General features: G+C 46.0%; 4 protein-coding genes, 1 long non-coding RNA gene and 2 pseudogenes across 8 annotated transcripts; 3 read left to right on the forward strand and 4 right to left on the reverse strand.

Annotated features, from left to right (window-relative positions):
- LOC8074032 lies at positions 888-3,927 on the reverse strand (annotated as a pseudogene).
- Positions 4,626-5,546, reverse strand: LOC8074033 (annotated as a pseudogene).
- On the reverse strand, positions 6,666-7,844 carry LOC8074035. The gene has a single exon (XM_002444913.2). It carries the CDS (start codon positions 7,783-7,785, stop codon positions 7,081-7,083), a length of 705 nt encoding a protein of 234 aa, XP_002444958.1. The 5' UTR covers positions 7,786-7,844; the 3' UTR covers positions 6,666-7,080.
- LOC8074036 (importin subunit beta-1) lies at positions 9,012-12,948 on the forward strand. The gene is made up of 4 exons (XM_002443737.2): positions 9,012-9,342; positions 9,536-9,745; positions 10,012-12,397; positions 12,505-12,948. The coding sequence occupies exons 1-4, from the start codon at positions 9,012-9,014 to the stop codon at positions 12,704-12,706; spliced, it is 3,129 nt and encodes a 1,042-aa protein (XP_002443782.2). The 3' UTR covers positions 12,707-12,948.
- LOC8066117 lies at positions 14,887-21,104 on the reverse strand. The gene is made up of 3 exons (XM_021464898.1): positions 20,474-21,104; positions 19,039-19,699; positions 14,887-16,972 (listed from the first exon to the last, which is right to left on the reverse strand). Exons 1-3 carry the CDS (start codon positions 20,938-20,940, stop codon positions 16,079-16,081), a joined length of 2,022 nt encoding a protein of 673 aa, XP_021320573.1. The 5' UTR covers positions 20,941-21,104; the 3' UTR covers positions 14,887-16,078.
- Positions 18,866-19,860, forward strand: LOC8074038 (probable glutathione S-transferase GSTU6). Its single transcript, XM_002443738.2, has one exon. It carries the CDS (start codon positions 18,943-18,945, stop codon positions 19,708-19,710), a length of 768 nt encoding a protein of 255 aa, XP_002443783.1. The 5' UTR covers positions 18,866-18,942; the 3' UTR covers positions 19,711-19,860.
- Positions 21,780-26,117, forward strand: LOC110436802. Of its 4 annotated transcripts, none has more exons than XR_002454660.1 (5): positions 21,782-22,263; positions 22,456-22,505; positions 23,037-23,476; positions 25,012-25,110; positions 25,190-26,117. It is a non-coding gene; the product is annotated as an uncharacterized LOC110436802 (long non-coding RNA). The 4 variants fall into 4 exon arrangements; XR_002454661.1 differs by having other exon boundaries at positions 21,785-22,263; positions 23,408-23,476; XR_002454659.1 differs by having other exon boundaries at positions 21,780-22,263; positions 22,399-23,476.

A 27,386-nucleotide genomic window follows, 5' to 3' on the forward strand; every position in this document is an offset into this window, starting at 1 on the left:
GCTCCAAAATGTCCAAAGTGTACTGGCGTTGGGAGAGAAACATACCCTTAGCAGACCGAGTCACAGAGATGCCCAAAAAATGATGAAGCTGACCCATATCTGTCATAGCAAACTCACGCTGAAGGGCCTCAATCACCTGACGGAGGAACTGGGAGGAGGAGGCAGTGAGAACAATGTCATCCACATACAGTAGCAAGTAGGCGGTGTCAGACCCCCAGCGGTAGATGAACAGTGAGCTGTCGGATTTGGTTTCAACAAAGCCAATGGAAGACAAATAGGAAGCAAACCTTTGATGCCATGCACGAGGTGCCTGCTTCAGACCATACAGGGATTTGTTGAGACGACACACCATACCAGGATGAGAGGGATCCACGAAGCCAGTGGGCTGTACACAGTAGACTGTCTCCTCGAGGGTGCCATGCAGGAAGGCGTTCTTGACATCCAGCTGATGAACAGGCCAATCCTGGGAGAGTGCCACAGAGAGAATAACACGAACAGTCGCTGGTTTGATAACAGGGCTGAAAGTCTCATCATAATCCAGACCAGGGCGCTGTGTGAAACCCCGAAGAACCCAGCGAGCCTTGTAGCGATCAAGAGTCCCATCATCGTGCAGCTTGTGGCGAAAAATCCATTTGCCAGTGACCATATTGACTCCAGGAGGGCGGGACACTAAGCTCCAGGTGTCATTGCCAATCAAAGCATCAAATTCAGCCTGCATAGCTGCGCGCCAATAGGATCAGTGAGGGCATCACGAACTGAGCGAGGGAGCGGCGACACAGGCGCGACGTGGAGGTTGAGGCGATCCACGGGCTGAGCGAGGCCAGCTTTGCCTCGGGTGCGCATGGAATGCGCATTCTCGATGGGAGCGACGGAGACCGGCCTCGTGGCTAGTGTACGTCCCGTGGCCGGGGCGCCGCTGGCAGCAACCTGTGCGTGGCGCACAGGGGCAGCAGCACCAGCCTGGGACGGGCTCGGTGAAGAAGACCCGGGCACTGGTGACCCAGGACTTGGCGGCGCATGTGGACTGGGCGCTCCCGGTGCTGGTGAGCCGGGAGCCCCAGCGCTGGAGAAGCCGGGCGGGCCTGCGGGGGAGCCAGGCGGTGTCCCCAAGCCAGTGGTGGGCGAGACGCGCGCCTGCGGCCCGGGCACGGGCGAGCTGGGCGCCGGCGACTCAGCACCACGCCCGCTGTTGGCGAGCCGCGCCGTGGAACCTGCATACACACGCTGTGCTCCAAGGATTGGAGCGGTTATCTCATCATCAGCAAGTAAAAAATCCAAGGCTAAGGATGCCATGGGTGAGGTAGACATGTCGGTGGAAGGGAAAAAGGATTCATCAAAAACGACATGTCGGGAAGTGATAATGCGATTCGACTCTAACTCGAGACACCGATAGCCTTTGTGTTCCGAGGAATAGCCAAGGAAGACGCAGAGGGATGACCTGGGGGCAAGTTTATGGGGTGCGGTGGAGGACATATTTGGATAACACGCGCAACCGAAAACTTTGAGATGATCATATGTGGGGTGGGTGGAGTGAAGCCGAAAGTACGGGGTGGAGGAGGCGAGCGTTTTGGTGGGGAGCCGGTTTACTAGGTAGGCGGCAGTGTGGAGGGCCTCTACCCAGTACGCCGGAGGAAGACTCGCCTGAAACAACAGAGAACGCAAGATGTTATTAATGGTGCGAATCGAGCGTTCGGCCTTGCCATTTTGCTGCGACGTGTAGGGGCATGACATGCGAAGCGTGACACCGTGAGAGAGGAAGAACGTGCGGGCCATGGAATTGTCGACTTCACGACCGTTGTCGCACTGGACGCTCTTGATGGTGGTGCCAAACTGTGTACGTGCGTAAGCAAAAAAGTTGACAAGGGTGGAAAAAGTGTCAGATTTGAGGCGAAGTGGGAAAACCCAAATGTAGTGAGAGCAATCATCTAAAATGATCAAATGATATTTGTAGCCCGACACACTAACAATAGGGGATGTCCAAAGATCACAGTGTATTAAATCAAAATTATTGGTAGCTCGAGATGTGGAAGTACTAAAAGGAAGTCTAGTATGACGACCGAGCTGACAAGCATGACAGAGATGATGGAAATCATCCTTAGTACATGAAATAACACTGGAGCTAATAAGTTTGGACAAAGCTTCACGCCCAAGATGACCGAGGCGACGGTGCCAAAGGGATGTGGGAGCAGCGAGGAGTGCGGTGGCGCTGGTGGTGGATGGGAAGAACGGGTAGAGGTCGCCAGAGCTATTGCACCTGGCGATCACGTTCCTGGTTTGTAAATCCTTCACAGAAAGACCAAACGGATCAAATTCAATAGAACAATTATTGTCGGTGGTAAAACGACGAATGGAAATCAAGTTCTTTATAATATGTGGAGAGACCAAAACATTTTTAAGAACAAGATTACCATGTGGAAAAGAAAAAGTACGAGATCCGATGGCTGTGACAGGAAGTAAAGCGCCATTGCCCACAATGATAGATGAAGGAGTAGATGAAGTGGGCATAGAGGTAGTAGAAAGTATACCAGTGTCCGAAGACATGTGGGAGCCAGCGCCCGAGTCGGCGTACCACTCCGACTGCGAGGGCTGGAGTGTCATCGTGTTGAAGTTCTGCACCAGGGACTCCTGGTTCCAAGCACCGCCGTGAACGGGGTTCCAAGGCGTCGATTGGTACGACATGCCCTGGGGTGCCGAGGGTGCGCCGCTGCTGTAGCCATAGCCGTAGGGTATGCCCGCGCCGTAGAAAGAGCCGTGCGGCGCAGTGCCACCGTGGTGGCCGTAGCCGGCTCCTGGAGCCGTGGTGTAGTGGTACTGAGGAGCGGCGGCGAACGCTGGTGGTGGCGGTGGGCGGCCGTAGGGCCACATCTGCAGCTGGCCGGCCCAGGGCTGCTGGAACGATGGCATGGTGCCCTGGCCGTGTCCGTGCTGCTGGCCCTGTCCTCCTGCGTGCGGTGCACCGTGAGGTGCAGCTTGGTGGCCTTGGCCACTGGCGCCTTGGCCCTGAGCGCGGCCGCCCTTGCCACGGCGACGACTGTTGCGTTGCTGGTTGCCTGGCGCGCCACCAGGTGCGGGCTGACCGGGTCGGCCAGGGGCAGGTGGTGCAGCAGCGCCTTGGCCGCCTTGGCGTGGAGCAGCTGGAGCAGATGGAACGCCCGCGACGAGAGCCGCTGGTGGAGACGGAGGGCGAGCGTCCAGGTCCACCTCCTCGAGCAGCAGGTGGGTGCGGGCGTCGGCGAAGTTCGGGAACGGGCGATGCATCTTCAAGATGGCGACCATATGGCGGAACTTGCCGTTGAGGCCGCGAAGAAGAGTGAGGACCATCTGGCGATCGCTGATGGGGTCGCCAAACTCCACGAGGGACGCAGCCATGGTCTCCAACTTGCGACAATAGTCGGTGACGCTCATGGCGTCCTGGCGGAGATTGCGGAATTGCGTCTCCAGGAGAAGGGCGCGCGACTCCTTCTGGCCAAGGAACTCATCTTCGAGGTACGTTCACGCCTCACGTGCCCGGCGTTGCTTGATCATGAGGGACTGTTGGAGGTTGCCGGAGACGGTGGAGAAGATCCAGGAGAGCACGACGCAGTCCACTTGGACCCAAACGGGGCGCTCGGGCAGCGCGACGTCGTCGAGGACGTGCGGGGTTAGGGCGTACTTGCCCAACACCGTGAGGAACATGCCGCGCCACTTGGTGTACGTGCCGGTGGCCTTGTCGAGGACGATGGGGATCATGCCTTTGATGTTGACGACGGCAGTGGCTGTAGCCCAGATGGCCTCGTGCGCAGCCTCGTACTTGTCCAGGGCCTCGACGCGGAGGCGAGCGGCCTCGGCGGCGCGCACGGCGTCAGCGCGCTCCTGGGCGATGCGTCGGTCGTCGGCCTCCTTGGCAGCAGCGGCTGCGGCGGCGGCAGCCTCGTCATCGTCCGCCATGAGGACGGGGAAAACGACGGGAGACGCGGGGATCAGCGACCAGGGGCCGGCGTGCGGTGTTGGGCGATTGGATCGGCGACCAAGACCGGTGGCGGCGGCTGGCGATAGGGTTTGGGGGATCAGCGACCAGGGCCAGGAAGGTGGGTGGCTGCTGGGCGATCAGTGTGCGCAGCGAAGGGATCAGCGACGTCGGTGGACGTGGAGCGGGCAGCGACGGCGATCGGTTCGGCGGCGGCGCGTAGAGGTTAGGGTTTGCGGAAGCGGATCGTAACCGCGCTGATACCATGTAAGTTTAGGAATGATTGATTGTGTTCCATTGATGTGTACAAGGATTACATATAGGGGCAGCTAGGGTGGCTCGCAGGCCTACCGTATGGGCTCAATTACATTCCCTAATACAAGGCCTAATTACATCATGCTAACAGGAGTTGGCATGTTTTAGGTAGGGACAGCAAGATCTGCTGTATAAGGATCTTGGGCTTGCTGTTGAGGCACATATCATGTGAACAAGAATATTCTGGCCAGCTCATTTTTCTCATAATGATGTTGAACACAGGAGTACGTGTATTTGCAAATGATATTCACCTTAATTCTTGTTTGCTGGACTTTGCATGATGTAAAACATAAATGCATCACAGGCAAAAATGCACAGCATAAAATTAATCACAAGAGAGACACCAGCTGACAACAGGAAATGGACCCAAAACTGTCTCTCAGTTGAGTATTTTTCTGTACATTTTCTCTCCTATATATGTACACACAAAATTGTTTGGATGATCAGCAAATCCTCTAAAAGGCGGAAGCTAATCGCAGGGGGGTCAGAGTTGTTGTATGATCTGTCTACAAGCTAAGAGCATTAAGAAGAGACACTCTGCTCTGAATCAACGTCCTGAACAATGTCCCAACTCTGCTCTCAAGATCAACAATGTCCAGCTCCAACCCTTGCAATTGCTCCGGCTCACATACAACACTCTTCTTTTGGAACGACTTGGAGACAAGAGACCACTTGCTAGAACTTGGAATCGCAATTTGCTTCGACAGGAGATGCAATGTCGATTCAAGGATCAACACGGCAATTTCCCTCACTTCAGCGAGCAGATTGATCACCCTGCATCCTTCGATGTCAGAGGCAATATTCTTGTTGACCTTCTTGAACAGCTTCTGTGCCTTCTTGGCCGAGCGCACGTAGCACTGAATCTTGGTATGGGCAGCCGTGCCATCTCCTCATTTCAGAGCCAATTGTATCTCCTGGACACTGGCCTTGAGCTCAACAAAGCTCTCTTGCACAGCGCTGCAGAGGTCGAGCAGGACAAGGGAGAGCTCGAGCTCCTCCTCCACTTCCTTTCTCTGGCTGCTGGGCAAGAATGTGAGCGCGTCGATATGGTTGTAGATGCTCCCAAGCTTGCTCAGACCATCGATCATGGTTTCAATGGTTGCTGAAGGCAGAGAGATGGCTGCTTTCAGGCTCAGAATTTGTTCATCAACATCGGCCTCCCTGGAGCGAGGGCTCGAAGGCATGCTAGCAGATCTCAGATGGCAAGCCATCCTTGGAGTTGATGAAAGCTGTGACACACTGAAACTTCTTGGAGTGAGAGAGAAGAAAGATAAAAGGCAAGCTGCTGAAATGGCGTCTTCAGGGCTTCTGCTGTTTATATAGCGAAGGAGGTGGATGCACAACTGCAGAGCTGAACCAGCAGACAGGGAGAATCAGATGCAACTGCAGAGATGAACCAGCAGACAGGGAGAATCATTCTCATGTGTGACCAACTGCATGCTCAAGCGCTGCAACCAAAGCCAACTAATAAGAACTGCATTGGCCTTTGAGCTTGATTAGAAGCTGTCATGTCTGCGCTATGGCTGGCAAGCTCGCCTGCACGGATGAAAGGGCGTCGAGATTAGCATTTGATCTAGATCTTGAGATGGATTAATTAGCATGCAAGTTGCCGGTGGAGGGGCAAACATCCAGTTGACTTTGCCTCCCAGCTCCAGGTTCCCATGCATTCTAATCTAGTGGGTTCATATATGTTTAATTGAAGTGAGCATCGCTGGCATGTTCATTCTTTTTTATTTAATTATAAGGTGTGCAGCACCTTTGGCAATCTCAAGAAAATCTACAGATGTGTTTTATAATTTTGTGGCTTTGCTACAGCATGTTGTACTCCTGTTGTCTGCAACAAATCATGACAATTCAGTCTAGCACATTCGTGCATCCTATAACCCGGAGCAGTGTTTGTGTTATGCAAGTCTTGCTAAACACTTATTTTAATGAATTTGCTATGTATCATTCAAGTGAAATCTTGATGAAATTAATGAAACTTTCTTACCTTTGGGTTCACTCTGAAGGTTCATGCTCTGAGGGTTCACTCTGAAGATCCATGCTCTGAAAAAAAAAATATAAGAGGCTAGAAGGAACATATTAACAAGAAAAACAAGTACAAAAAGATGTAACAAATTCATTTTGGTGGGTAAAATTATGAGTATATAGCCTATTATCCTAATACATAGAGTAGAAGCAGATGGCACAAAGTCCTGTGAAATACAACTATAACAGATCCATGTTTTTTGGGGGAGAAAACTGGAGGGGTAAAACCCCTAATCGTTATAATAATATTAATCAAGGAGATAAAGCTGTAAGGGGCCATATTAGTATCAACTGCACTGCACAGGATTCCATACAACAATAAATGCTATGTTATTGGTTTCTTAGAAACAAATCATGGTAGGAGGAGATAAATTCTCATGGTTTGGAGTTGGCATGTTTTAGCTAGGGAGAGCAAGATCCACTGATCTTGGCCACTTGGGCTTGCTGTTGAGGCACATCTCATGCCAGCTCATTTTTCTCATAATGATGTTGAACACAGGAGAACGTGTATTTGCATAACAGTTCAAATCATATTGACCTTAGTTCTTGTTTTGCTGGCCATTACATGATGTAAAACATAAAGGCATCACGGGAAAGAATGCACACCATAAAATTAATCACAAGGGAGACACCAGCTGACAACAGGAAATGGACCAAAAAATCTCTCAATTGAGTAATTTTGTACACTTTCTGACATATATATCTGTACATACAAAATTGTTTGGATCATCAGCAAATCCTCTAAAAGGCGGATGCTAATCGCAGGGGGTCAGAGTTGTTTTATGATCTGTCTACAAGCTAAGAGCATTCAGAAGAGACACTCTGCTCTGGATCAATGTCCTAAACAATGTCCCAACTCTGCTCTCAAGATCAAAAATGTCCAGCTCCAACCCTTGCAATTGATCCGCCTTGCACAGGACTCTCTTCTTATGGAAAGACTTGGGGACAAGCGACCACTTGCTAGAACTTGGCATCACGATTTGCTTCGACAGGAGATGGAATGTTGATTCGAGGATTGATATGGCAATCTCCCTCGCTTCAGCAACCAGGTTGATCACCTTGCATCCTTCGATGTCAGAAGCAGTTTTCTTGTTGACCTTCTTGAACATCTTCTGTGCCTTCTTGACCAAGCGCAAGTAGCACTGAACCCTGGTCTGGAGAGCCGCACCGTCTCCTCTTTTGAGAGCCAACTGCATCTCCTGGACAGTGGCCTTGAGCTCCACAAAGCTCTCTTGTACGGCGCTGCAGAGGTCAAGCAGGACGAGGGAGCGCTCGAGCTCCTCCTCCACTGCCTTCCTCTGGCTGCTGGGCAGGCATGTGAGCGCATCTATGTGAATGTAGATGCTCCCAAGCTTGCTCAGACCATTAACCATGGTTCCGATGGTCGCTGAAGGCGATGAGACAGTTGCCTTCAAGCTCTGCAGCTGTTCCTCAACATTGATCTCGTTGGAGCGAGGGCTCGAAGGCACACTCGCAGATCTCAGATGGCACGCCATCCTTGGAATGAAGCTACTGGAGGTAGAAGAGAAGGAAAGAGCAAATGCAAGCTGCTGCAATGGTGTCCCTTCCAGGCTTCAGTTTCCTTGTTTTATATAGTCAGAGAGGTTGAAGCAACTGCACAGCTGACCAGCAGACAGGAAGAATCAGTCTCATGTGTGACCAACTCGGTGCTCATGCGCTGCAGGACCGAGGCCAAGAATCCCATCGCTCATTGAGCTTGATTACGATTACAATCACGAGGCTGTCATGTCTGCATTATGGCTAGCAAGCTCGCCTGCACGGGCGAAAGGGCGTTCGAGGTTAGCATCTGATCCAGATCCTGAGATGGATTAATAAGCCTGTTAGTTGCATGGGTGGATACAGTGGGTATTCCTGGTATTCCCAGGAATACCCAACTTTTTTATACACTAAATATATATAGGTATATTTATATATATGTATATCTAATATATTAGCATTTCTATATTTAGCAAATAAATTTTTTCTCTCATTCTTGTTAGTTTATTCTTGTATTCCTTTTTCTATATAGGTTCTATGTTAGCTCGATTGCCAAAATTATTCTATATGTTGTTTCTACAAATGAAAACGTAATTATTTATCTCTAGACTACATACATATTGACTCATGCCACCAAATATTAATACAAATCGTATCTTATTTCCAAACTCTTTTCCAAGACAAATCGGAATATGCACATGGCAACATGTATAACAAAGTATTCTTTTCGTGTGAGTGAACGAGGCTTGAGTGGGAGACAATTCCATAATCCTCATTCCTAAATCTCTAACCCTAGCTGACCAGGCATGATGTAGTGGCGGCACTGCTGGTTTCCAGTGTCCTTAGCTCCTAGCGGAGCGGGGCGTGCAGCGCGGGCGTGGCCCTGTATCTATGCTATGCCTATATGACGACCGTTGAAGACACGTCGGTCATAAGGTTAGAAGCAACAGCTGAGTGGTGGCCCACCAGACACCGGCAAGGGAATACCCAAGATTTAAATCCTGGCTCCGCGCCACTGGTTAGTTGTTGTCCTGCCGGTGGAGGGACGAACACTAGTTGACTTGGCTCGCCTCCAGCTTCCAGGCTCCCAAGCAATCCGATCCGGTGGGTTCTGCATTGCGCACTCGCATGGACCTAGCTTGCTATCGCGCTGTCATGTCGCAGCTAGCGGTGACAACGGATTCGCTCGAGCGTGCAAGATGATGCACACGCTCGGTCCCTTGCCATGGATAAAAATAGAGGAGAACAGAGAGAAGAAGGTAATGGAAGAGGCATTGGGGTTGACCAGAGCGTTGCCGGAGACCGGAGCACTGCGGCTTCCACCCACGAGTTCAGTGGCCAACCCGAGACGGTGGCGACGGCGGCCTTAGGGGTCGTCCCGCCGGTGCCCTTGCGCCTGGGCGACCATGGTGGCAGTCCACCGGCGGTGGAGATGTTGGCGCTCAAATGGCTCTCCATCTGGAACATGGGCAGCGGAACCCGACGCGTCCGCGACTCCGCCGCCGCCGCCGGCGGCGGCGGCGACCGGAGGGGAAGCGTCGCGACTATACATTTTTGCAAATAGGACTCCGGTCCAGTAAATGTGAACGAATAAGGATTCCAATAGAAAAAGAAGAGCAATACCATAACAGCCCACTCGGCCCAGTAAGGGAGGAGGCCCACTAGCCAATCTAAAAAAAAAATTTTTAGGCGACAGCCCATCTAAACCTAGAAGGCTAGAACACGAACACCCAACGGATGCCCTACCAGGCTGCCATAGTGCCATCACCGTTAGGAAATCCTCGCTCTCACGAGACCGCGCCGCCGCACCTCTGCCTGGCTGCCTGAGCGCCGCCGCTCCTCTGCTCTCCTCCACCTGCGCGCAGCCGCTCCTCTGCTTACCTCCGACTGAGCACCGCCGCTGCTCCACCTGCGCGCCCCTGTCCGTCGCTCTACCTCTCCACCTGCTACTGTTCGAAGGTTAGCGTTTAACTACGTTTTTTCAAACCTTGGTTGGATTGCTGATGAGGCTAAGCAAATATTATGCATATGTTGATAAAAAATTTGTTCGAATGAGTTGTTTGGCTAATATTGTGCTGTGAGCAATGTTGTTTTGAATGCAAAAGCTTTAAGCTACGCTCAACTGTCTCTGTCTGACTGACCTTTAGTAATCTGCATTGTTGATGTGTTATGTTGCTTGTTGATTTTCTGTGATTCCTTGCTGACTGAAAATCTGTTATTTTTAGCTGCTCAATCTCCAGATGCTAACCTTCGAACAGTAGCAGAAGGCAACCTCACGCAGTTCCAGGAGCAGAATCTTCCTAACTTCCTCCTCTCCTTATCAATAGAGCTCTCGAACGATGAAAAACCTCCGGAGTCTAGAAGGCTTGCTGGTATTATCCTTAAGAATTCTTTGGACGAGAAGGATTCTGCGAAAAAGGAGCTACTGACTCAGCAATGGGTAAGCGTGGATCCATCTGTCAAGTTGAAGATCAAGGAGTCGTTGCTGGTGACACTAGGATCTTCGGTGCATGATGCGAGGCATACCTCTTCACAAGTCATTGCCAAGGTTGCATCAATTGAGATACCACGTCGAGAATGGCAAGACCTTGTTGCCAAATTACTGGGCAACATGACTTCTCCAGGTGCATCTGCTCCTTTGAAACAAGCAACACTAGAGGCATTGGGGTATGTCTGTGAGGAGATTTCTCCACTGGACATGGAGCAGGACCAAGTGAATGCTGTTCTGACTGCTGTTGTCCAGGGAATGAACCAGACAGAGCTCAGCCCTGAAGTTCGTCTTGCTGCAGTTAAGGCCCTATACAATGCTCTTGACATTGCCGTGAGTAACTTTGCAAATGAAATGGAGAGGAATTATATAATGAAGGTGGTTTGTGAGACTGCTGTGTCTAAAGAAGTGGAGATCAGACAGGCTGCATTTGAATGCCTTGTTGCAATAGCATCCACATATTATCCACACTTAGATCCTTACATGCAAACGATATTCAACCTGACAGCTAATGCAGTGAAAGGTGATGAGGAACCAGTTGCGCTTCAAGCTGTTGAGTTCTGGAGCGCTATTTGTGATGAAGAGATTATGCTCCAAGATGAATATGAGGGATCTGAGGATGGCAACTCTACTGCACACTTTTGCTTTATTGAAAAGGCCCTCCCTTCACTTGTACCGATGCTGCTAGAAGCTTTGTTGAAGCAAGAGGAAGATCAAGATCAAGATGATAATGTTTGGAACATTTCTATGAGTGGTGGGACGTGCCTCGGACTCATTTCTAAAACTGTTGGTGATGCAGTTGTCCCTCTTGTGATGCCATTTGTCGAGGCCAACATCACAAAGCCTGATTGGCATTGTCGCGAGGCAGCTACTTTTGCATTTGGTTCTATCCTTGAAGGCCCCTCTGTTGAAAAACTTGCTCCACTGGTCCAGGCTGGTCTTGATTTCTTGCTTAACACAATGAATGATACAAATAGCCAGGTAAAAGATACTACTGCTTGGACTCTTGGGAGGGTATTTGAGCTCTTACATTCTCCAGATGGTGCAAACCCAATCATAAATAATTCAAACCTTCCTCGTATCATGTCTGTGTTGCTTCAGAGTAGTAAAGATGCTCCAAATGTGGCTGAGAAAGTCTGTGGAGCTATTTATTTTCTTGCCCAAGGTTATGAAGATGCAGAGTCAATGTCTTCTATGCTCACACCTTATCTACCTAATATCATTGCTGCTCTTCTTTCTGCCGCGGACCGTGCTGATACCACCCATTTCAGGCTTCGTGCTTCTGCTTATGAAGCACTGAATGAGATTGTGAGAGTCAGCAATATACCTGAAACTTCAGGCATCATAGGCCAATTGTTGCAGGAGATCATGAGAAGATTAAACCTTACATTTGATCTCCATATACTTTCTTCTGGTGACAAGGAGAAGCAAAGCGATCTTCAGGCTTTGCTATGTGGTGTTCTGCAGGTCATCATCCAGAAACTGAGCAGCACAGATGCAAAGTCCATAATTTCTCAGACTGCTGATCAGTTGATGATGCTGTTTCTGCGCGTCTTTGCCTGCCACAATTCTACTGTTCATGAAGAAGCTATGCTTGCAATTGGTGCTCTTGCATATGCTACTGGTCCAGATTTTGTTAAATACATGCCTAACTTCTTCACATATCTGGAGGCTGGCTTGCAGAATTATGAAGAGTACCAAGTGTGTTCCATCTCTGTTGGGGTGGTTGGTGATATTTGTCGTGCCTTGGAAGATAAAATTTTGCCATTCTGTGATAGCATTATGACTGTTCTTCTTAAAAACCTATCAAGCTCTATGCTCAATCGGTCTGTGAAGCCTCCGATCTTCTCATGCTTTGGAGACATTGCTCTTGCTATTGGTGAGAATTTTGAGAAATACCTACCATATGCCATTCCGATGCTTCAAGGAGCTGCAGGACTCCTTGGTACTCTTAATCAGAGTGATGATGATATGGTTGATTATGGCAACCAGCTCAGACGCGGCATTTTTGAGGCATACTCTGGTATACTCCAGGGCATCAAGGGCCCAAAAGCTCAGCAGATGATTCCATATGCAACCCATCTACTACAGTTCACTGAAGCTGTCTTCAAAGATAGGAGCAGGTGCCTTTCATTTACATTGTAATTTCTGTTCAATTTTTTTTTTTTTTTTGCTACCTGTTTCTTACAGCTATAATATATCCCTGTTCTGTTGTTGTTTGTGCCATCAGGGATGATAGTGTGACAAAGGCTGCAGTTGCTGTCCTTGGGGATCTCGCAGACACGCTTGGCGAGAGCTCAAAGGATCTGTTCAAGACCCAACTATTCCATATTGAGTTCTTGAGGGAGTGCCAAGCCCAAGAGTTGGATGATGAAGTTCGGGATACTGCACAATGGGCCCAGGGGATGATAAACCTGGCGGTGGTTTCTTAATGTGGGATGGTTTTGGTTTGTTGGTTATGGGAGGTTTCTTTTGTGGCTGTGCCAAGTTCATTTGCCACAGATGAATGAAAGGATACCTATATATATGTAGCGTTAGTCTTAGGATTCTGGTAGGCATTTGTGCGTTGTTGTTGGTCTGTCAAGCCGGTGTGCGTCACATTGGACTGGGTGGCTTCTGTCCGTGGATGTCTTGAACAGCAAAACTTGGTTCATTTATCTTGGTATTTTTCAATGCCGGTGTTGTGTTTGCTTCCTGTTTTTAATTTCTTGTCCAGCTGATCAAATTTATATAGGATGCACACGTACATTTAATCATGATTTGATCTGCTGGACATGTTTGGTTACTGGTTACTCCATTTCCCTATCATTATAGCTTCTAAGCATTCAGCCTAATTAGGCTGCCATAAAATGCAGGATTCATTTAACATGGACTTTTTAGGCGCAGAGTGTTTCAGTGGCGCATTAATATGATGGCTGAATTGTGGGGCAAAGTTGATCCATAGCAACCATAAGCTTGATGGGAATATATGGTGACAATTGTGGATGTGGTGTGCAGAATCTATATGATATATGGTGATAACAGTAGTGAGAATCAGCAACAAAATCTTTATAGAATGACAATTTTGAGATGAACCTCGACACTCTAAATCTCGAGATATTTTTTGAGACACATGTTTAGTGTTTTAGAAGTTGCACATTATCTTTGTATTAGATAAACCGGACTATAAATGCTTAGTTATGCTCTGAATATGTGATTGTAAATGAATATGCATGATGTAGCCAGGGAAAATAATCTGCAGTTTCTACCATGGTGATCGCAATCTCTCTGGCTTGCTTCAGACAATAGCTTGATGAGCCTGCAGTTCTCCTGATCAACTGCAATGGCCTTCTTGCTGATCTTCTTGAGCTGTTTCTGTGCTTTCTTTACCAATCGGATGTAGGACTGGATCATGACTTGGACAGCTGCATTGTCTCCTCTCTTGAGAGCCATCTGCATGTCCATGATGCTCATCTTGAGCTCTCCGAAGTTCTCTTGCATGGTGTAGCTCGTCTCTTTATATAACCAAAGAAGATGAAGAAACAGCAAACAATCTCATCAATGGGAGCTGTTGTGCTGCTGCAAAAAAACCACCTGTCTGCACGACAAGCTGATGCCTTTCCCTTTTGTTGTTGTTCAGGTACGCGGCAAAATGATGTGCACGAGTGCTTAGTTTAGTGTTGGATCCGGATTGCGGCATCAGTGAGCAAGCTATGCAATGGGAGATGCAGAGCTGTGCCGACGCTGGTTGCTACTTGCCGGTGGAGGCAGCAGTTGACTTCACTGTTGATGCCTGCTGAACCATATCATGTGGAATCTTTGGCAATCTCAAGAGGTTCCACATGCTATAAAATTTTATGGCCTCAGTGCTGCATTTTGTACTCCTAATGAAGATTATCACGTTGTCATGTTCCACCTATCGGCAACAGGAATCATCATGACCAACTCATTTTCCAACTCCCAAAGTGTATACGTGCATGCTCTAAGCCTAACACTTGTTTAATGGAGATTGGTTTCTGAGAAATATACAACCCTAACAGAATATTGCTGAGTTTGTATTTGTATTTGTTAAGGTACCGGCTTCTTGTGCTTGCTGTTTTTTTTTTTTTTTGAAAGGAATGGCAGGAGCTCTGCCTCTCTATTAAGTTAGAAAAGAGAAAGTTTTATGTACAGCTTGAGTAAACAGCTGCTTAAAAGCAGAGCACTCGGAGAAGAAGAAACAAAAACCAGAAAAAAGCTAGCCTGCTCTCTGAATAGCCCTTTCTCTTTGCGCTATGTCCTCTTTAATCTTTGAAGCAACCTGCAGCGCCGCCTCATATGCATTGTTGAAAATTCTACGATTTCTCTCCTTCCAAAGATTCCAGCAAGTATAGATGACCAAGCCGTTGAAGCGCCTTCTTTGTTCCCTTGGGATTTTCGTTACAGCGTCCTCCCACCATGACTTGATGCTAGAAGGGTCTTGGTGGAATTGGGTTAACTGGGTGTCGAAGTGCTCCCAGTTTAGGATATGATTCCACACTGCCTTGGCGTACGGGCATAGAAGGGAAAGGTGTAAGCATGTTTCTAAAGGGCCGTTGCACAGAACGCAGCGATCTTGATGAGGCCAACCTCTTCTCTGAAGGTGATCCGCCGTTAGTATCTTGCCTTGCACTAGAATCCAAGTGTATACTTTGCACTTATTTTCTGCTCGGGCTTTCCAAATGAGGTCACTTTTGAAAGTGGCATAAGACCCTCTGAATTGAATCCTGTACGCAGAGCGGGTGGAGTAGCATCCATCTGCGGTCCATCGCCAAATGATGGAGTCCTTTACGCCCGGCTGCAGTTGTATGGCTTGGATTCTTATCCAAAGTGAAACAAATTCTTCCAAGTGCTCCGTGGTGTTGATACGGTTACTTAGGAAGTGTATCCATCTGTCATTGTCCAGCTCTTGCTGCACTGATCTGTTTTTTCTTGCAGCTAGCTGAAACAAGTGTGGGGCGAGGTTTTTGGGTGCCTCACCATCAAGCCAGTTATCATGCCAGAAGCGGGCCTTGGCCCCGTCCCCAATTGTTATCGAGGTTGAGGCTTTAAAGAGGAGGCGGTCTTCTTCGTTACAGGGGATTTCTGAGCCAACCCATGGTTTGGATTCATTGGTCCAATCCTGCCAAAGCCACCGCAGATGGAGAGCCCTTCCAAATTTCTGAAGGTCAAGGATTCCTAGGCCACCTAGGTCTTTTGGCCTAGCCACTGTTGGCCAATTGACTAGGCAGTGCCCGCCATTTGCATTTTCCTCCCCTTTTCAAAGAAAAGATCTCCTGATTTTATCAATTTTCTTCTTGGCCCATGCGGCCAGCGGGAAAACTGTGAGGTGATAGGTTGGCATGGATGATAGGACGGAGGAAACCAACGTTAGCCGGCCCGCTTCTAGGACGGAGGAAACCAACGTTCTTCTTGTGCTTGTTGTAATTGTTAAGGTACCAGCTTCTTGGAAGATGCACACTTTGGCTGTTGATAGCAAGATCTGCATATGGATCTTGTGCTTGCTGTTGAGGCACATGTCATGTGAACAAGAACAACTCATTATCTCATACTAGTGATGAGGATGAATGATGTGTACTTCTATAACAGTTCAATGATGCTCATGTGAAATGAAAACGCATACGCAAGATGGGCAACCATAAACAAACATATTTCTTCACAGTGAAACGGACCAAAAACTTTTTCTTTCCAGTCAACTAGTTTTCTGTACACTTCTCTCATATATACAACAAAATTTGTTTGGATGATCAGCAAATCCTCTAAAAGGCGGACGCTAATCGCAGGGTTAGAGTTGGTGTAGGATGTATCTACAAGCTAAGAGCATTTAGAAGTGAAACTCTGCTCTGGATCAACCTCCTGAACAAAGTCTCAACTCCGCTCTCAAGATCCACAATGTCCAACTCCAACGACTGCAATTGCTCCTCACACACAACTCTCTTCTTCTGAAAAGCCTTGGATACAAGAGACCATTTGCCAGGACTTGGCATCGCAACTTGCTTCGACAAGAGTGGCAGTGTTGATTCAAGAATTGTGACGGCGACCTCCCTTGCTTCAGACAGCATCTTGATCACCCTGCCTCCTTCAATGCTAGAAGCAGCTTTGTTGTTGATTTTTTTGCACTGCTTCTGGGCCTTCTTGGCAGAGCGGGCATAAGACTGAACCCTGGCCTGAACAGCCGCTTCATCTCCTCTTTTGAGAGCCAATTGCATCTCCAGGACGATGGACTTGAGCTCTGCAAAGCTCTCTTGCATGGCACTGCAGAGGTCAAGCAGAACGAGAGAGCGCTCGAGCTCCTCCTCCACCACCTTCCTCTGGCTGCTAGGAAAGCATGTGAGCTCGTCGATGCAGCTGTAGATGCTCCCCAGCTTTGTCAGATCATCGCTCATGGTTTGGACAGTCATGGAAGGCGCAGAGACGGTCACCTTCAGGCTCTGCAGTTGTTCCTCGACATTGGTTTCACCACAGCGAGGGCTCGAAGGCACACTTGCAGATCTCAGATGGAAGGCCATGGTTGTGATGGAAGCTTTGAAGCTTCTCTTCGCTGGGAATAGAAGAGAAGGCAAGCTGCTGCTTATGTTGCTGCAATGCAATGGTTTCTTTCTGGCCTTGTGTTTCCTCTTTATATAACGAGAGCTGGTGAAGCAGTGGAGCATTAACCAGCAGACATCATGAATCATTCTCATATGTAGCCATGTGGTGACCTGCAACAGAAGACATAACCCAAGAAGCATCCTAGTTAGTTGAGCTTGATTATAAAGCTGTCATGTCTGCATTTTTGGCAGCAAACTCACCTACACGGGTGAAGAACGCCAAGATCAGAAATCACTGCATCAGATCCAGATCATGACATGGATTAATTAAGATGCAAGTTGCCGGTGGATGAGTAAGCAGCATGTTGACTTTGCTCACTCCAGCAATCCAGCTCCAGCCTTCCAAACAAGGCGCGTGTTTTTTTTTTTATGGAACAAGCAAGCCGCGTGTTAACATCTGATTCTGATCTGATCACAGAAATACACTGTGGCTTAATGATAGCACTCGTGTCATGTCTTGGTCTCCCCGACCCCAGTGTTCTCCAATTTTCTAGTGCACTACGTGAAGGCATGCGGCTCCTGCATAATATATCAGCTTATGGTGCTGTAATGTCCCAATTGCCATCAGCAAAGAATCTGCTCGAGTGTGTAATATGTACTATGTTTCTGCGATGTCCATCCCTTCCAAACATTATGAGAAAAAAAAATGTAAGTTCTTTTTAAGGGAAACAAGAGAGAAACAGACAGAGAAGATAACCTGTTAATTAAGAAAAGAAGATAAGTTGTTAATTGTGTTGCATCAAAACAGAATACTTGTTGCTCCTCAACTTTATAGAATTATATTATAGGCTAACATGTTTCTGTTTTCATAAGGGACCAGCCTTCAAGTAATGTTTAGCAAAGAGCGATTGCAACTTCGCAAGAGACCTTCCTCATTATCAATCTTCAACAAATATTTTCCTAAGAGATTCAAATCTAAGAAATCAGGGTACTAAACCACCTTTATCTACATGGGGTACACCTGGGTCTAGTTAATTACTAGATGATCTTTTTTTGCACCTTGATTTTTCCTTACTCTGGCAACAACTAATAAAAGACAAGATGCATGTACAATGGCACATCGATCGCTTAGGCTATACTTTACAAGTGCCTACCTCCCTCCTAAAGTAATTTACCTTCCAACTTAAAAATTATATAAGGCCTTGTTTAGTTCGCAAAAATTTTCAAGATTTCCCGTCACATTGAATTTTTGGTCGCATGCATGGAGCATTAAATATAGACAAAAATAAAAAAATAATTGCATAATTTACTTGTAATTTGTGAGATGAATCTTTTGAACCTAGCTACTCCATGATTGGACAATATTTGTCAAATAAAAACGAAAGTGCTACAGTAGCCAAAACCCAACATTTTTGCGAACTAAACAAGGCCTAAGATATTTTGACTTTCCTACGTACACTTAGATATATAGATTAGAAACCTCTTATAGAAAAATAATAGATTAGAAAAACAAAACCTCTTATGATTCGAAACACAGTGAGTAATATATACAGAAACCTCTACCGACGCAGCATGAAATGTGTATCATATGTGATGCCAAGTGGCCACACGTTTTCTAGTGACAGGAAATCACGTTCCCAAAGATGATGGTTGTTGTAAAAAAAATAAACGTTCCCAAAGACGACAAAACATCCGGTGGTCCGGGATCTCCGCAAAGAGATAGCATCCACGTGAACCAAAATGTTATCCCTTGCAGGTTGACAAAAAATAAAATAACCATTGCAGTTTGACTAGGTTGCAGCGCCATAGATGACGATGTCGTAGTTCTATGGGCACCTGTGGTCGGAGATGTTAAAATTTAATAAGTACTATAGTATTTTCGTTTTATTTGTTAATTAGTATCTAATTATAGACTAATTAGATTTAAAGATCCGTTTTATTCTTTAATTATATTGTTAGTTTCATAAATAGTTTATATTTAGTACTCCATAGATGTGTTCAAACATTCGATGTGACGGGAGTTAAGTCAACCAAACCAGGCTATATAGAAACCTTACCCACCCAAGTAGCTAACTAGCTAGTTTTGCAAACAGCAGAAGAGATAGGGAGAGGAGAAAGCATAAGCTAATAAGCATCCATCAATGGCGGATGCTGTCAACAAGGAGGCCGAGGGTCGTCTGACGCTGCTGGGCCTGCACGTGAGCCCTTTCGCGCTTCGCGTGCGCATGGCGCTGGACCTGAAGGGCCTGAGCTACGAGTACGTCGAGCAGGACCTGTTCCACAAGAGCGACCTCCTCCTCACCTCCAACCCCGTGCACAAGAAGGTCCCCGTGCTCATCCACAACGGCAAGCCCATCTGCGAGTCTCTCGTCGTCCTGGAGTACCTCGAAGAGGTCTGGCCCGGGCCGCCCGGCACCGGCACCGGCGCAGCCATCCTCCCCGCTGACCCCTACGGCCGCGCCGTCGCTCGCTTCTGGGCCGCCTACATCGACGGCAAGCTGTTCCCGGCGTGGGTAGACGTCATGAAGGCGGCGACGGAGGAGGAGAGAGCGGAGAAGGTGAAGGAGACGCACGCCGCGGTGCTCAACCTGGAGAAGGCCTTCGCCGAGATCACCTCCAGCAACGGCGGCGGCAACGACGACGGTGCGGCGGCGGGCTTCTTCGGCGGCGACTCCGTTGGGTACCTGGACCTCGCGCTCGGGTGCTCCCTGCCGTGGTTCGGGGCGCTGCGCGCCATGTTCGGCGTCGAGGTCATCGACGTTGCTCAGGCTCCGCTGCTGGCGGCGTGGGCCGAGCGGTTTGCGGAAACCGCCGTGGCCAAGGAGGTGCTGCCGGAGCCGGACCAGGCTGTGGCGTACGCCAAGAAGATTCAGGCTTACTGGGCTTCTGCTGCTTCTGCTAAAAAGTGACGCTGTTCAGAATTCAGAGTACACTGAGTCCTGTAATAATAATAAATTGAAGCAGAAATCTCAAGAGGATCATTCTGTACCTGTAATGAAGATTATAACTTTGTAAATCTGTCATTTACCAGCTATCGGTAACAGGATTTCATCATGGCAGTGTGTCAGTGTGTGAGAAAATGAGTTGATCATGATATTCTGCTTCACATGAGATGTGCCTCAAGTTGATTTGCACTTCTTTAACAGTCCAATCATGGTGAGGAAAGCCCTCTAGACTGTTGTTTAACTCCCCTTTGTACAATTCTAAACGAAAGCGCGTAGGCAACTTGACCTAAACAAAGAAATTTCTCCACAGGAAAGAAGAATGCTGGAATAGACAACAGGAAATGGATGGAGCAACAAACTTTGCTTCTCAGTCAGATGAATTTCTGTACACTTTCTATCACATATATACAACAAATTTGTTTGGATGATCAGGAGATCCTCTAAAAGGCGGATGCTAATCGCAGGGTGGAGCTGGTGCAGGACCTATATCTATCTACAAACTAAGAGCATTTAGAAGTGAAACTCTGCTCTGGATCAACCTCCTGAACAAAGTCTCAACTCCGCTCTCAAGGTCCACAATGTCCAACTCCAACATCTGCAATTGCTCCTCTTCACACACAACTCTCTTCTTCTGGAAAGCCTTGGATACAAGAGACCATTTCCCAGGGCTTGGCATCGCAACTTGCTTCGACAAGAGTTGCAGTGCTGATTCGAGGATTGTGACAGCTATCTCTCTTGCTTCCGACAACAGCTTGACCACCCTGCCTCCATCGATGTCAGAAGCAGCCTTGTTGATGTTTTTGCACTGTTTCTGCGCCTTCTTGGCTGAACGAGCGTAAGAGTGAACCCTAGCCTGAACAGCTGCATCATCCCTCTTTTGAGAGCCAATTGCATCTCCAAGACAATGGTCTTGAGCTCGGCAAAGCTATCTTGCATGGCACTGCAGAGGTCAAGCAGAACAAGAGAGCGCTCAAGCTCCTCCTCCACCACCTTCCTCTGGCTGCTAGGGAAGCATGTGAGCTCGTCGATGCAGCTGTAGATGCTCCCCAGTTTTCTCAGACTATCTCTCATGGTTTGGACAATCGTGGAAGGCGAAGAGACAGTCACCTTCAGGCTCTGCAATTGTTCCTCGACACTGGTTTCACTGGAGCGAGGGCTCGAAGGCACACTTGCAGATCTCAGATGGTAGGCCATGGTTGCAATGGAAGCTTTGAAGCTTCTCTTCAGTGGGAATAGAGGAGAAGGCAAGCTGCTGCTGCTGCTGCTGTAGCTGCAATGGTTTCTTTCTAGCCTTCTGTTGCCTCTTTATATAACAAGAGCTAGTGAAGTAGTTGAACATGAACCAGCAGACATCAAGAATCATTCTCATCTGTAACCAAGTGGTGATCTGCAACACAAGACACACAACCCAAGAAGCATCCTAGTTAGTTGAGCTTGCTTACAAGGCTGTCATGTCTGCATTTTTAGCAGCAAACTCACCAGCACGGGTGAAGAACGCCAAGATCAGAATCACGCTGCATAAGGTCCAGAACATGATACGGATTATTTAAGCTGCAAGATGCTGGTGGATGAGTGAGCAGCAAGTTGGACTTTGCTCACCTCTAGCAGTCCAGCTCCAGGCTTCCAAGCAAGCCGCGTGTTATCATCTGATTCTGAACTGATCCAGTAGTTACACCGTGGCTTAATGATATAGACAGATAGAGACCGTGCCATACCATGACTCTATTGCTTGGTCGCAGATGCGGTCTCCACTACAACACGTCTATTAATTAAAGGCATTTTGTTAAAGGCGTTTTTATGAATCTGCCTTAAATTTCTTTTACTTAAAGGCATTCTTATGAAAAGGCCTTTAAAACCACTTTTATAGAGGCAAAAATAAAAAAACGCCTTTAATTAACTATAGCATTGGAGGCATTTTTTAAAATGCCTTTAATTACCTTACCTTTCGAGGCGTTTTCCGAAACGCCTTGTATCCGGTATGTACTCTAACCCGTCACAAGTCACGACACACGCGCTCCAGTTCTATTCCCACCTCCCTCCCCTGTTGTTTTTCCCTTTATTTTCCGTGGAAACAAAAGCACACAAGTAACATCGTGGTCGTCCTGCTCCTTTCCCCCAACCGTACCTTGCTCCCACAGAAATCCCCACCCAAATCCATCGTCGCCCTTCGCTGCCCCTAAACCCTAGCGGACGCGGGCACCAAGGCCGCGGGGTCGCGGCGGCGGCGGCGGCGGCATCGCTCCTCTCAACCGACGGCGGCGCTGCCCTGCTCCCCTCGACCTCGACCGACGATGGCCTAGCTCCTCTCGACTATGGTGGCATCAGGCCCTCTCCGGCCGCCGCTGCCTGTTCACGGTCGCGGTCAGGCCAGGGATGGTCAGAAGCTGCAGCGCGTATGGCGGATCTAGCGCGGTCAGCCTGGATCCGGCTCCTGGATGGCGAGAGGTGGTGAGTGGCCACTGCTGAGTGGACACTAGATGAAGGGTGGCGAGATGAGCATTAATCCCGTTCGTGTTGGTATGCAGTCTTTCCTTCCCTTTTGTTGCCTCCCCTTCCTTGCCTATGGAATGCACTGATGATTGTATCTATCCTTATCCAACAAAATTGGTACCAGTACGTATTTTGAGTGCTCCACTACTAACCATTGGTCAGGTGGTGATGCAGTTCCCAAATCAGAATAATGGCAATGATGCTTTGTAAATTTTGCAGTGGCGAACAGCAGCTGCTGGTGGACTTGATCAGCACACAAGTAGCTCTGTGTAAGTTAAATGAACTGTGGTTGTTATAAAAAAGTGATAAAAAAATCAGATGGAGCTTGGGCTACTGAACTTAAACTCAAGTCCTTTTGCTAATAGATACATTACAATATTTTTATTGGCCTTGCTAAAATATGTTTGTTCCTGCAGTTCATGCTTTTTGATAGTCAATTGTTTTTATGATACCCATTTGGTGTAGCTGCACAAAGAATATATTTGATCCTGCAGTAGATAGTCATTTTGTATTCTTGTTTATTCTGCTAGAATATATTTGTTCCTGCAGTAGATAGTCATTTTGATGTATCTGTATGACTGACATTGTAAAGCTCAACCATACATTGGTGGGCACATAATTTGCATGTTAATTTTTCACAGTTTCGTCCACACAAATTACTACTATTCTTTTGATGCAACAGCACGGCTCCTTGCCTAGATTATCATAGTGGATATCAATATCATAAAGAAATAGCAGACATTGTTATGAATAGCTGAAACAATAATAGGACATTTTCTGAATGACTTCTTCACATGTAGTGGTGAGACGAAGTATTTATAGGGAAGCTTCTTCGCATGAAGGATAGGCACAATCATATTGCTAATGCAATAGCTTGCACTGAGAGTCTGAGATTATGCATTATCAGAAGATGGGATGATATCTACATTGTAATCTCCGAGATAAATAAACATTTTTTTGCATTGGTGTAAAGAGTTATCTAGAAATTCTACAGTAACTTGTATAGAATGTATAGCTTTTTGACAAGTGTGTTTAACATGTGCCTGAGCTTATGAGATCCACAAGCTTATGGATATGCCTCTGTTTAAGGCAGAACCTGAAGTTCCATGGGGGTTGGTATTCTATTGAAGTTAGCGTATCTATTTGAGTATGTTCTGCGTGTTTTTCACAGGTTCGGCAGAACCACCTTCAGTGGTAGTTATATTGCACTCCTCTGATGTGATTCTGAAGACATTGCCAGGTTGGCTATTTTTCTTCAGTCTTTATTACTTATTATGTGAGTTGTTATATATTCAAATAATGATTCATCTTATGCTTGAAAACTAAAATGAAGTTCCACACCTTTGATAGATTCGATATAACAATTTTTGTTTCAATTAATAGGCTTACAAAGCAAATTACAAAACATACCACCATGTAATAGTATTTTCTTTGTTTTGAGTTCGTGGACTCTTGTAGCAGAACATTAAGGAAAAAGGAAAAATTGTTTGTCGCCCCATAAGAATGCATAGCCAGGGCTGTGTTTTGAAACACTTCCATTTTGTATTTTTTTTGTTGAATAAAGATTAAAGGGTTATATCACTCCCCTATTTGAGCCACTGAATGGTGACATGTTTATATCACCTGTGCTTATTCAAATGATTTTTCTTCTAGCTTGTATAGATTAGTTTTGTTTTCAATTGTCCAAACCAAACTTTTCTTAACCGCATAAATTTAGAAGAGCATGATTTGTTTGGAGTTTTGACCTGTTTTATTGGTACAAGCTTGTTGTTGAGTCAATTGGAATCAGGGGGAGCCTTGAAGAAAGCTAAAATAAAAAAATGTAATTGCAAATAGGAGATGAGGATTCATGCTTGATTTTTCTAGAAGTGATGGTTTTACTGATATTTAATGTTGCAAACAGAAATTGCTTAAATGAGTTGTCATGAAGGTTGTGAAAAGGATGAGTTATCCCCAGTACTGGCTCAGGATATTCATATATATGATCGATTCTGTGCCATATAGAATGTATAGGTTTTGACAAGTCTATCTAATATGTGCCTGAGCTTATCAGATCCACAAGCTCATGGATTAACTTGTGATAACCAGATCCTGTGGTTATTTAAATTGGATATGTTTTATGCTTTTGAGAAATAGCTTGGCCTCATATTAGCAGTGACAGTGGGTGGACAAATAGCTGAGTGCATAATTCTCTTATAGTGGCCAGTCATTGGCTTAATGAAATTATGAAGAAATGTGTTCTCTAAATACTGTTATTACTGCTGTTGTATTGAGTTCAATTTACAGTTGTTTTCTCTGGGGACATTTTACATCCTAATATTGATCTTGAGGAATGGTTTTGTTCCGAAACAAAAATCGTTCCATATTTTAATTCCATTCAATATACTAGCTGCTGTCCAGTTTGTTCACCTCAAGCTCATTTTGTTATACTGTAGTTAAGTGAACTGTGTTGCTGCTATCAATGTGTTGACTTCAATGCCGAGGTTTAAGGTTGTATATAGGATTCACATGCTAAATTTCTTTAACTTAACAAGTTTCATTGGATACCTTGTTAGAGGGAAGGAAATCTCTTTAGGACACAGAAATTAGAGTAAGGTAGATAAATCCCATAAAGACAAGTTGTGGACAACTGTAAAGGTACATAGGCACAACATGCACTTATTCACTGGATCAAGAAGTAATGTAGTTGTTTTAGACCTGCTGGTATGCCATTATCTTATTGAAATTTAATTATTGATTGTCTTTATGTGTTACCACCTATTGTTCTTAATACAGGAACTAAAGGAAGGAAGACAGATAAGCCGTGCCGAGCTCTATAGCAACACATATAGAAAAAATGGGCAGCCAATTCATGACTAAAGCTTTGAAAAAAATGTATGTTGCTTTCTTCCTCCTACTGATTTATTAGTTTACTTATGGTTAAAAAATTTATTTGGTCATAACTTTTTTGAAGGATGAAATCTGAAGAAGACTTCAAGAAGACCCTTCGGCTTTTTAGATGCTGGCCCTACCATTTTTAGATGCTGGCCCTACCATTTTACCTCTTTTAGGCCTTCAAATTTCATTGTTTTCTTACCTCAACTTATAGCCTTTGGAAGTTCAATCCTTGTCTCATGCGTTGACTAGCTATTTTTTTTTATTCCCATGATTTAACATTGCTTTGAGGTAAGAGATAGCTTCTTTCTTTGGACTAGTTTGGATCGAACAGATAGCTTTTTATAATTCTTATATTGTATTGTCCCTTAGAAAGCACCTTGGTATTTTGATGGCCTGAGCCTCGATCTTGTGGGGTAATTGTAGGTCCCTAGGTAATTGCTTCCTCACTATGGCTTTCATAGCTCAGTCACACGCACACATGGTTCACGCATAGCTCAGTCACAACCTCGCAGGCACACTTCACTGCTTGTGTGTAAGCAAATCGCGCTGTGCTTTCTACTAGGCTCAGCACACACATACTTAATTAATTTCTTTAGAATCATGATGAGTTAAATACTGAGTTACTAAGTTGTATTTTCGGCTTCAAAAGTTAGTACTAACCTTTTTGTTTTCATTGCAGACAGCTTGATTATTTGTCAGTCATAAAACTGATGATGCTAGTGCTCGTTTAATCAACTTGATTCAGAGATATATCAGCTCTGGGTTATCTGAATCATGGAAGCTTTCTCCCTCTACTTCTTTATCTACATCTTTTGTGGCACTACTTCCATTTGCATCACTTAGGATTAGGGACCTACACAAAAGGACTTGGGAATATCGTTTGAAGATAGATATTTGACTATTTTTCTACCTTATTGATTATTTTTTGTTACAAATATAACTATGTATGCCAGAAAGATTTAAATGATTGGATTGTGCTGTTAATATCTGCTTTCATCGGTTAATTTCTTGATGGATTTGTGCTATTTTGATATTAATTACTAGCAAATTTCAGCATGTATGAGTTGGCTTTGGAGGCATTTTTAATAAAGCCTCTATCAGTGTTTGGAGGCTTATACAGAATGCCTTTAAAAACTATTATAGGCAGCTACGAAATGCCTTTATATGTTGATATTGGAAGGCATTTTGAAAAAATGCCTCAAAAGACCTTTTAAGTCCAGTTTATAGTAGGCATTTTTAAGTATGCCTAAAAAGGTTTTTGAAGGCATTTTGATGACTTTTAAAGGCATTTTTAAACGCCTTCTATAAACAGCCATACTGTAGTGCTCCCCAATGTTTCTCCTGTGCATTAGGTACAGGGCATGCGGCTTCTGAATAATCAGCTTATCATGCTGTCCTGTTCTGATTGCCAATCCGCTTGAGTGTGTAACATGTACAAGGTTGCCGCCACCTCCAACCTTTTTTTTTTTGAGACCACGCCAATGGAGCGTTTTTCATTAAGCATGAATAGTTTAAGACAAACATGGGAAATGGTAATAACAAGATTACCAGAGCCCGAACAGAAATAACCAACAGCAACTAGTTAACATAGAACAGCCGAGAAGAATATAACAACCCTTCAAAACATTCTGAGAAAAATATAAGTTCTTTCTAAGTGGACAAGAGAGAAACAACGGCCGAGAAGAGATGTTGTTAATTGCGTTGTATAAGTAGTACAGCCCACTTGTTGGTTTGTTGCCCCTTAACTTTATGGGCCAACATGTTTCTGTTTTCCAAAGGGACCAGCATTCAAGTCCATGGGCTTACGTTTAGTTTATAGCAAGGAGGAGAATGCAAGGGCCCTTCCTCATTTTCAAGCTAAAACAAATACTTTACTTTCCTAAAAGACTCATGTTTAACATACCAGGATCAAACACCTCTAAACCGCCTTTACCTACACGGCTACACTGGGGTCTAGTCTAGTTATGAGTGCAGTTTGCAAGTACTCAGCCTTTTTCATTATAGTAGAAAGGTGGAAAAAACAGTTAAAGGAGGAGGCTATGCAAATGCCAAGGCTAAAGGCAACTTAAATTACAGCAACATTACAGCTAATTGTGACCTCTCTAACAACTCGAGCCCACCTCCTAAACAAGTCCCTATTCTAAATCTAGGGACTTGATCTAAAAAAATCAACTCCAACCCATCTCCTATTTGGTATCTCATTTTTCATGTCCTCCCAAATTATAGTTTCAGCCCCTCACATCCACAACCCACTATCGAGTGGGTCCCACCCA

This window comes from Sorghum bicolor, chromosome 7 (genome assembly GCF_000003195.3).
Source record: "Sorghum bicolor cultivar BTx623 chromosome 7, Sorghum_bicolor_NCBIv3, whole genome shotgun sequence".
NCBI classification, from domain to species: Eukaryota; Viridiplantae; Streptophyta; class Magnoliopsida; order Poales; family Poaceae; genus Sorghum; species Sorghum bicolor.

Coding starts and splice junctions, on each gene's coding strand:
- LOC8074036 (XM_002443737.2), top strand. CDS start 9,012: ATGGATAAAAATAGAGGAGAACAGAGAGAAGAAGGTAATGGAAGAGGC. Junction 9,343..9,535: donor CGTCGCGACTATACATTTTT/GCAAATAGGACT, acceptor ATGCCCTACCAG/GCTGCCATAGTGCCATCACC. Junction 12,398..12,504: donor GTCTTCAAAGATAGGAGCAG/GTGCCTTTCATT, acceptor TTGTGCCATCAG/GGATGATAGTGTGACAAAGG.
- LOC8074035 (XM_002444913.2), bottom strand. CDS start 7,785: ATGGCGTGCCATCTGAGATCTGCGAGTGTGCCTTCGAGCCCTCGCTCC.
- LOC8066117 (XM_021464898.1), bottom strand. CDS start 20,940: ATGGCCTACCATCTGAGATCTGCAAGTGTGCCTTCGAGCCCTCGCTCC. Junction 19,700..20,473: donor TGTCGGAAGCAAGAGAGATA/GCTGTCACAATC, acceptor GTCACTTTTTAG/CAGAAGCAGCAGAAGCCCAG. Junction 16,973..19,038: donor TCGTAGCTCAGGCCCTTCAG/GTCCAGCGCCAT, acceptor CTTCTGTTGCAG/GTCACCACATGGCTACATAT.
- LOC8074038 (XM_002443738.2), top strand. CDS start 18,943: ATGGCGGATGCTGTCAACAAGGAGGCCGAGGGTCGTCTGACGCTGCTG.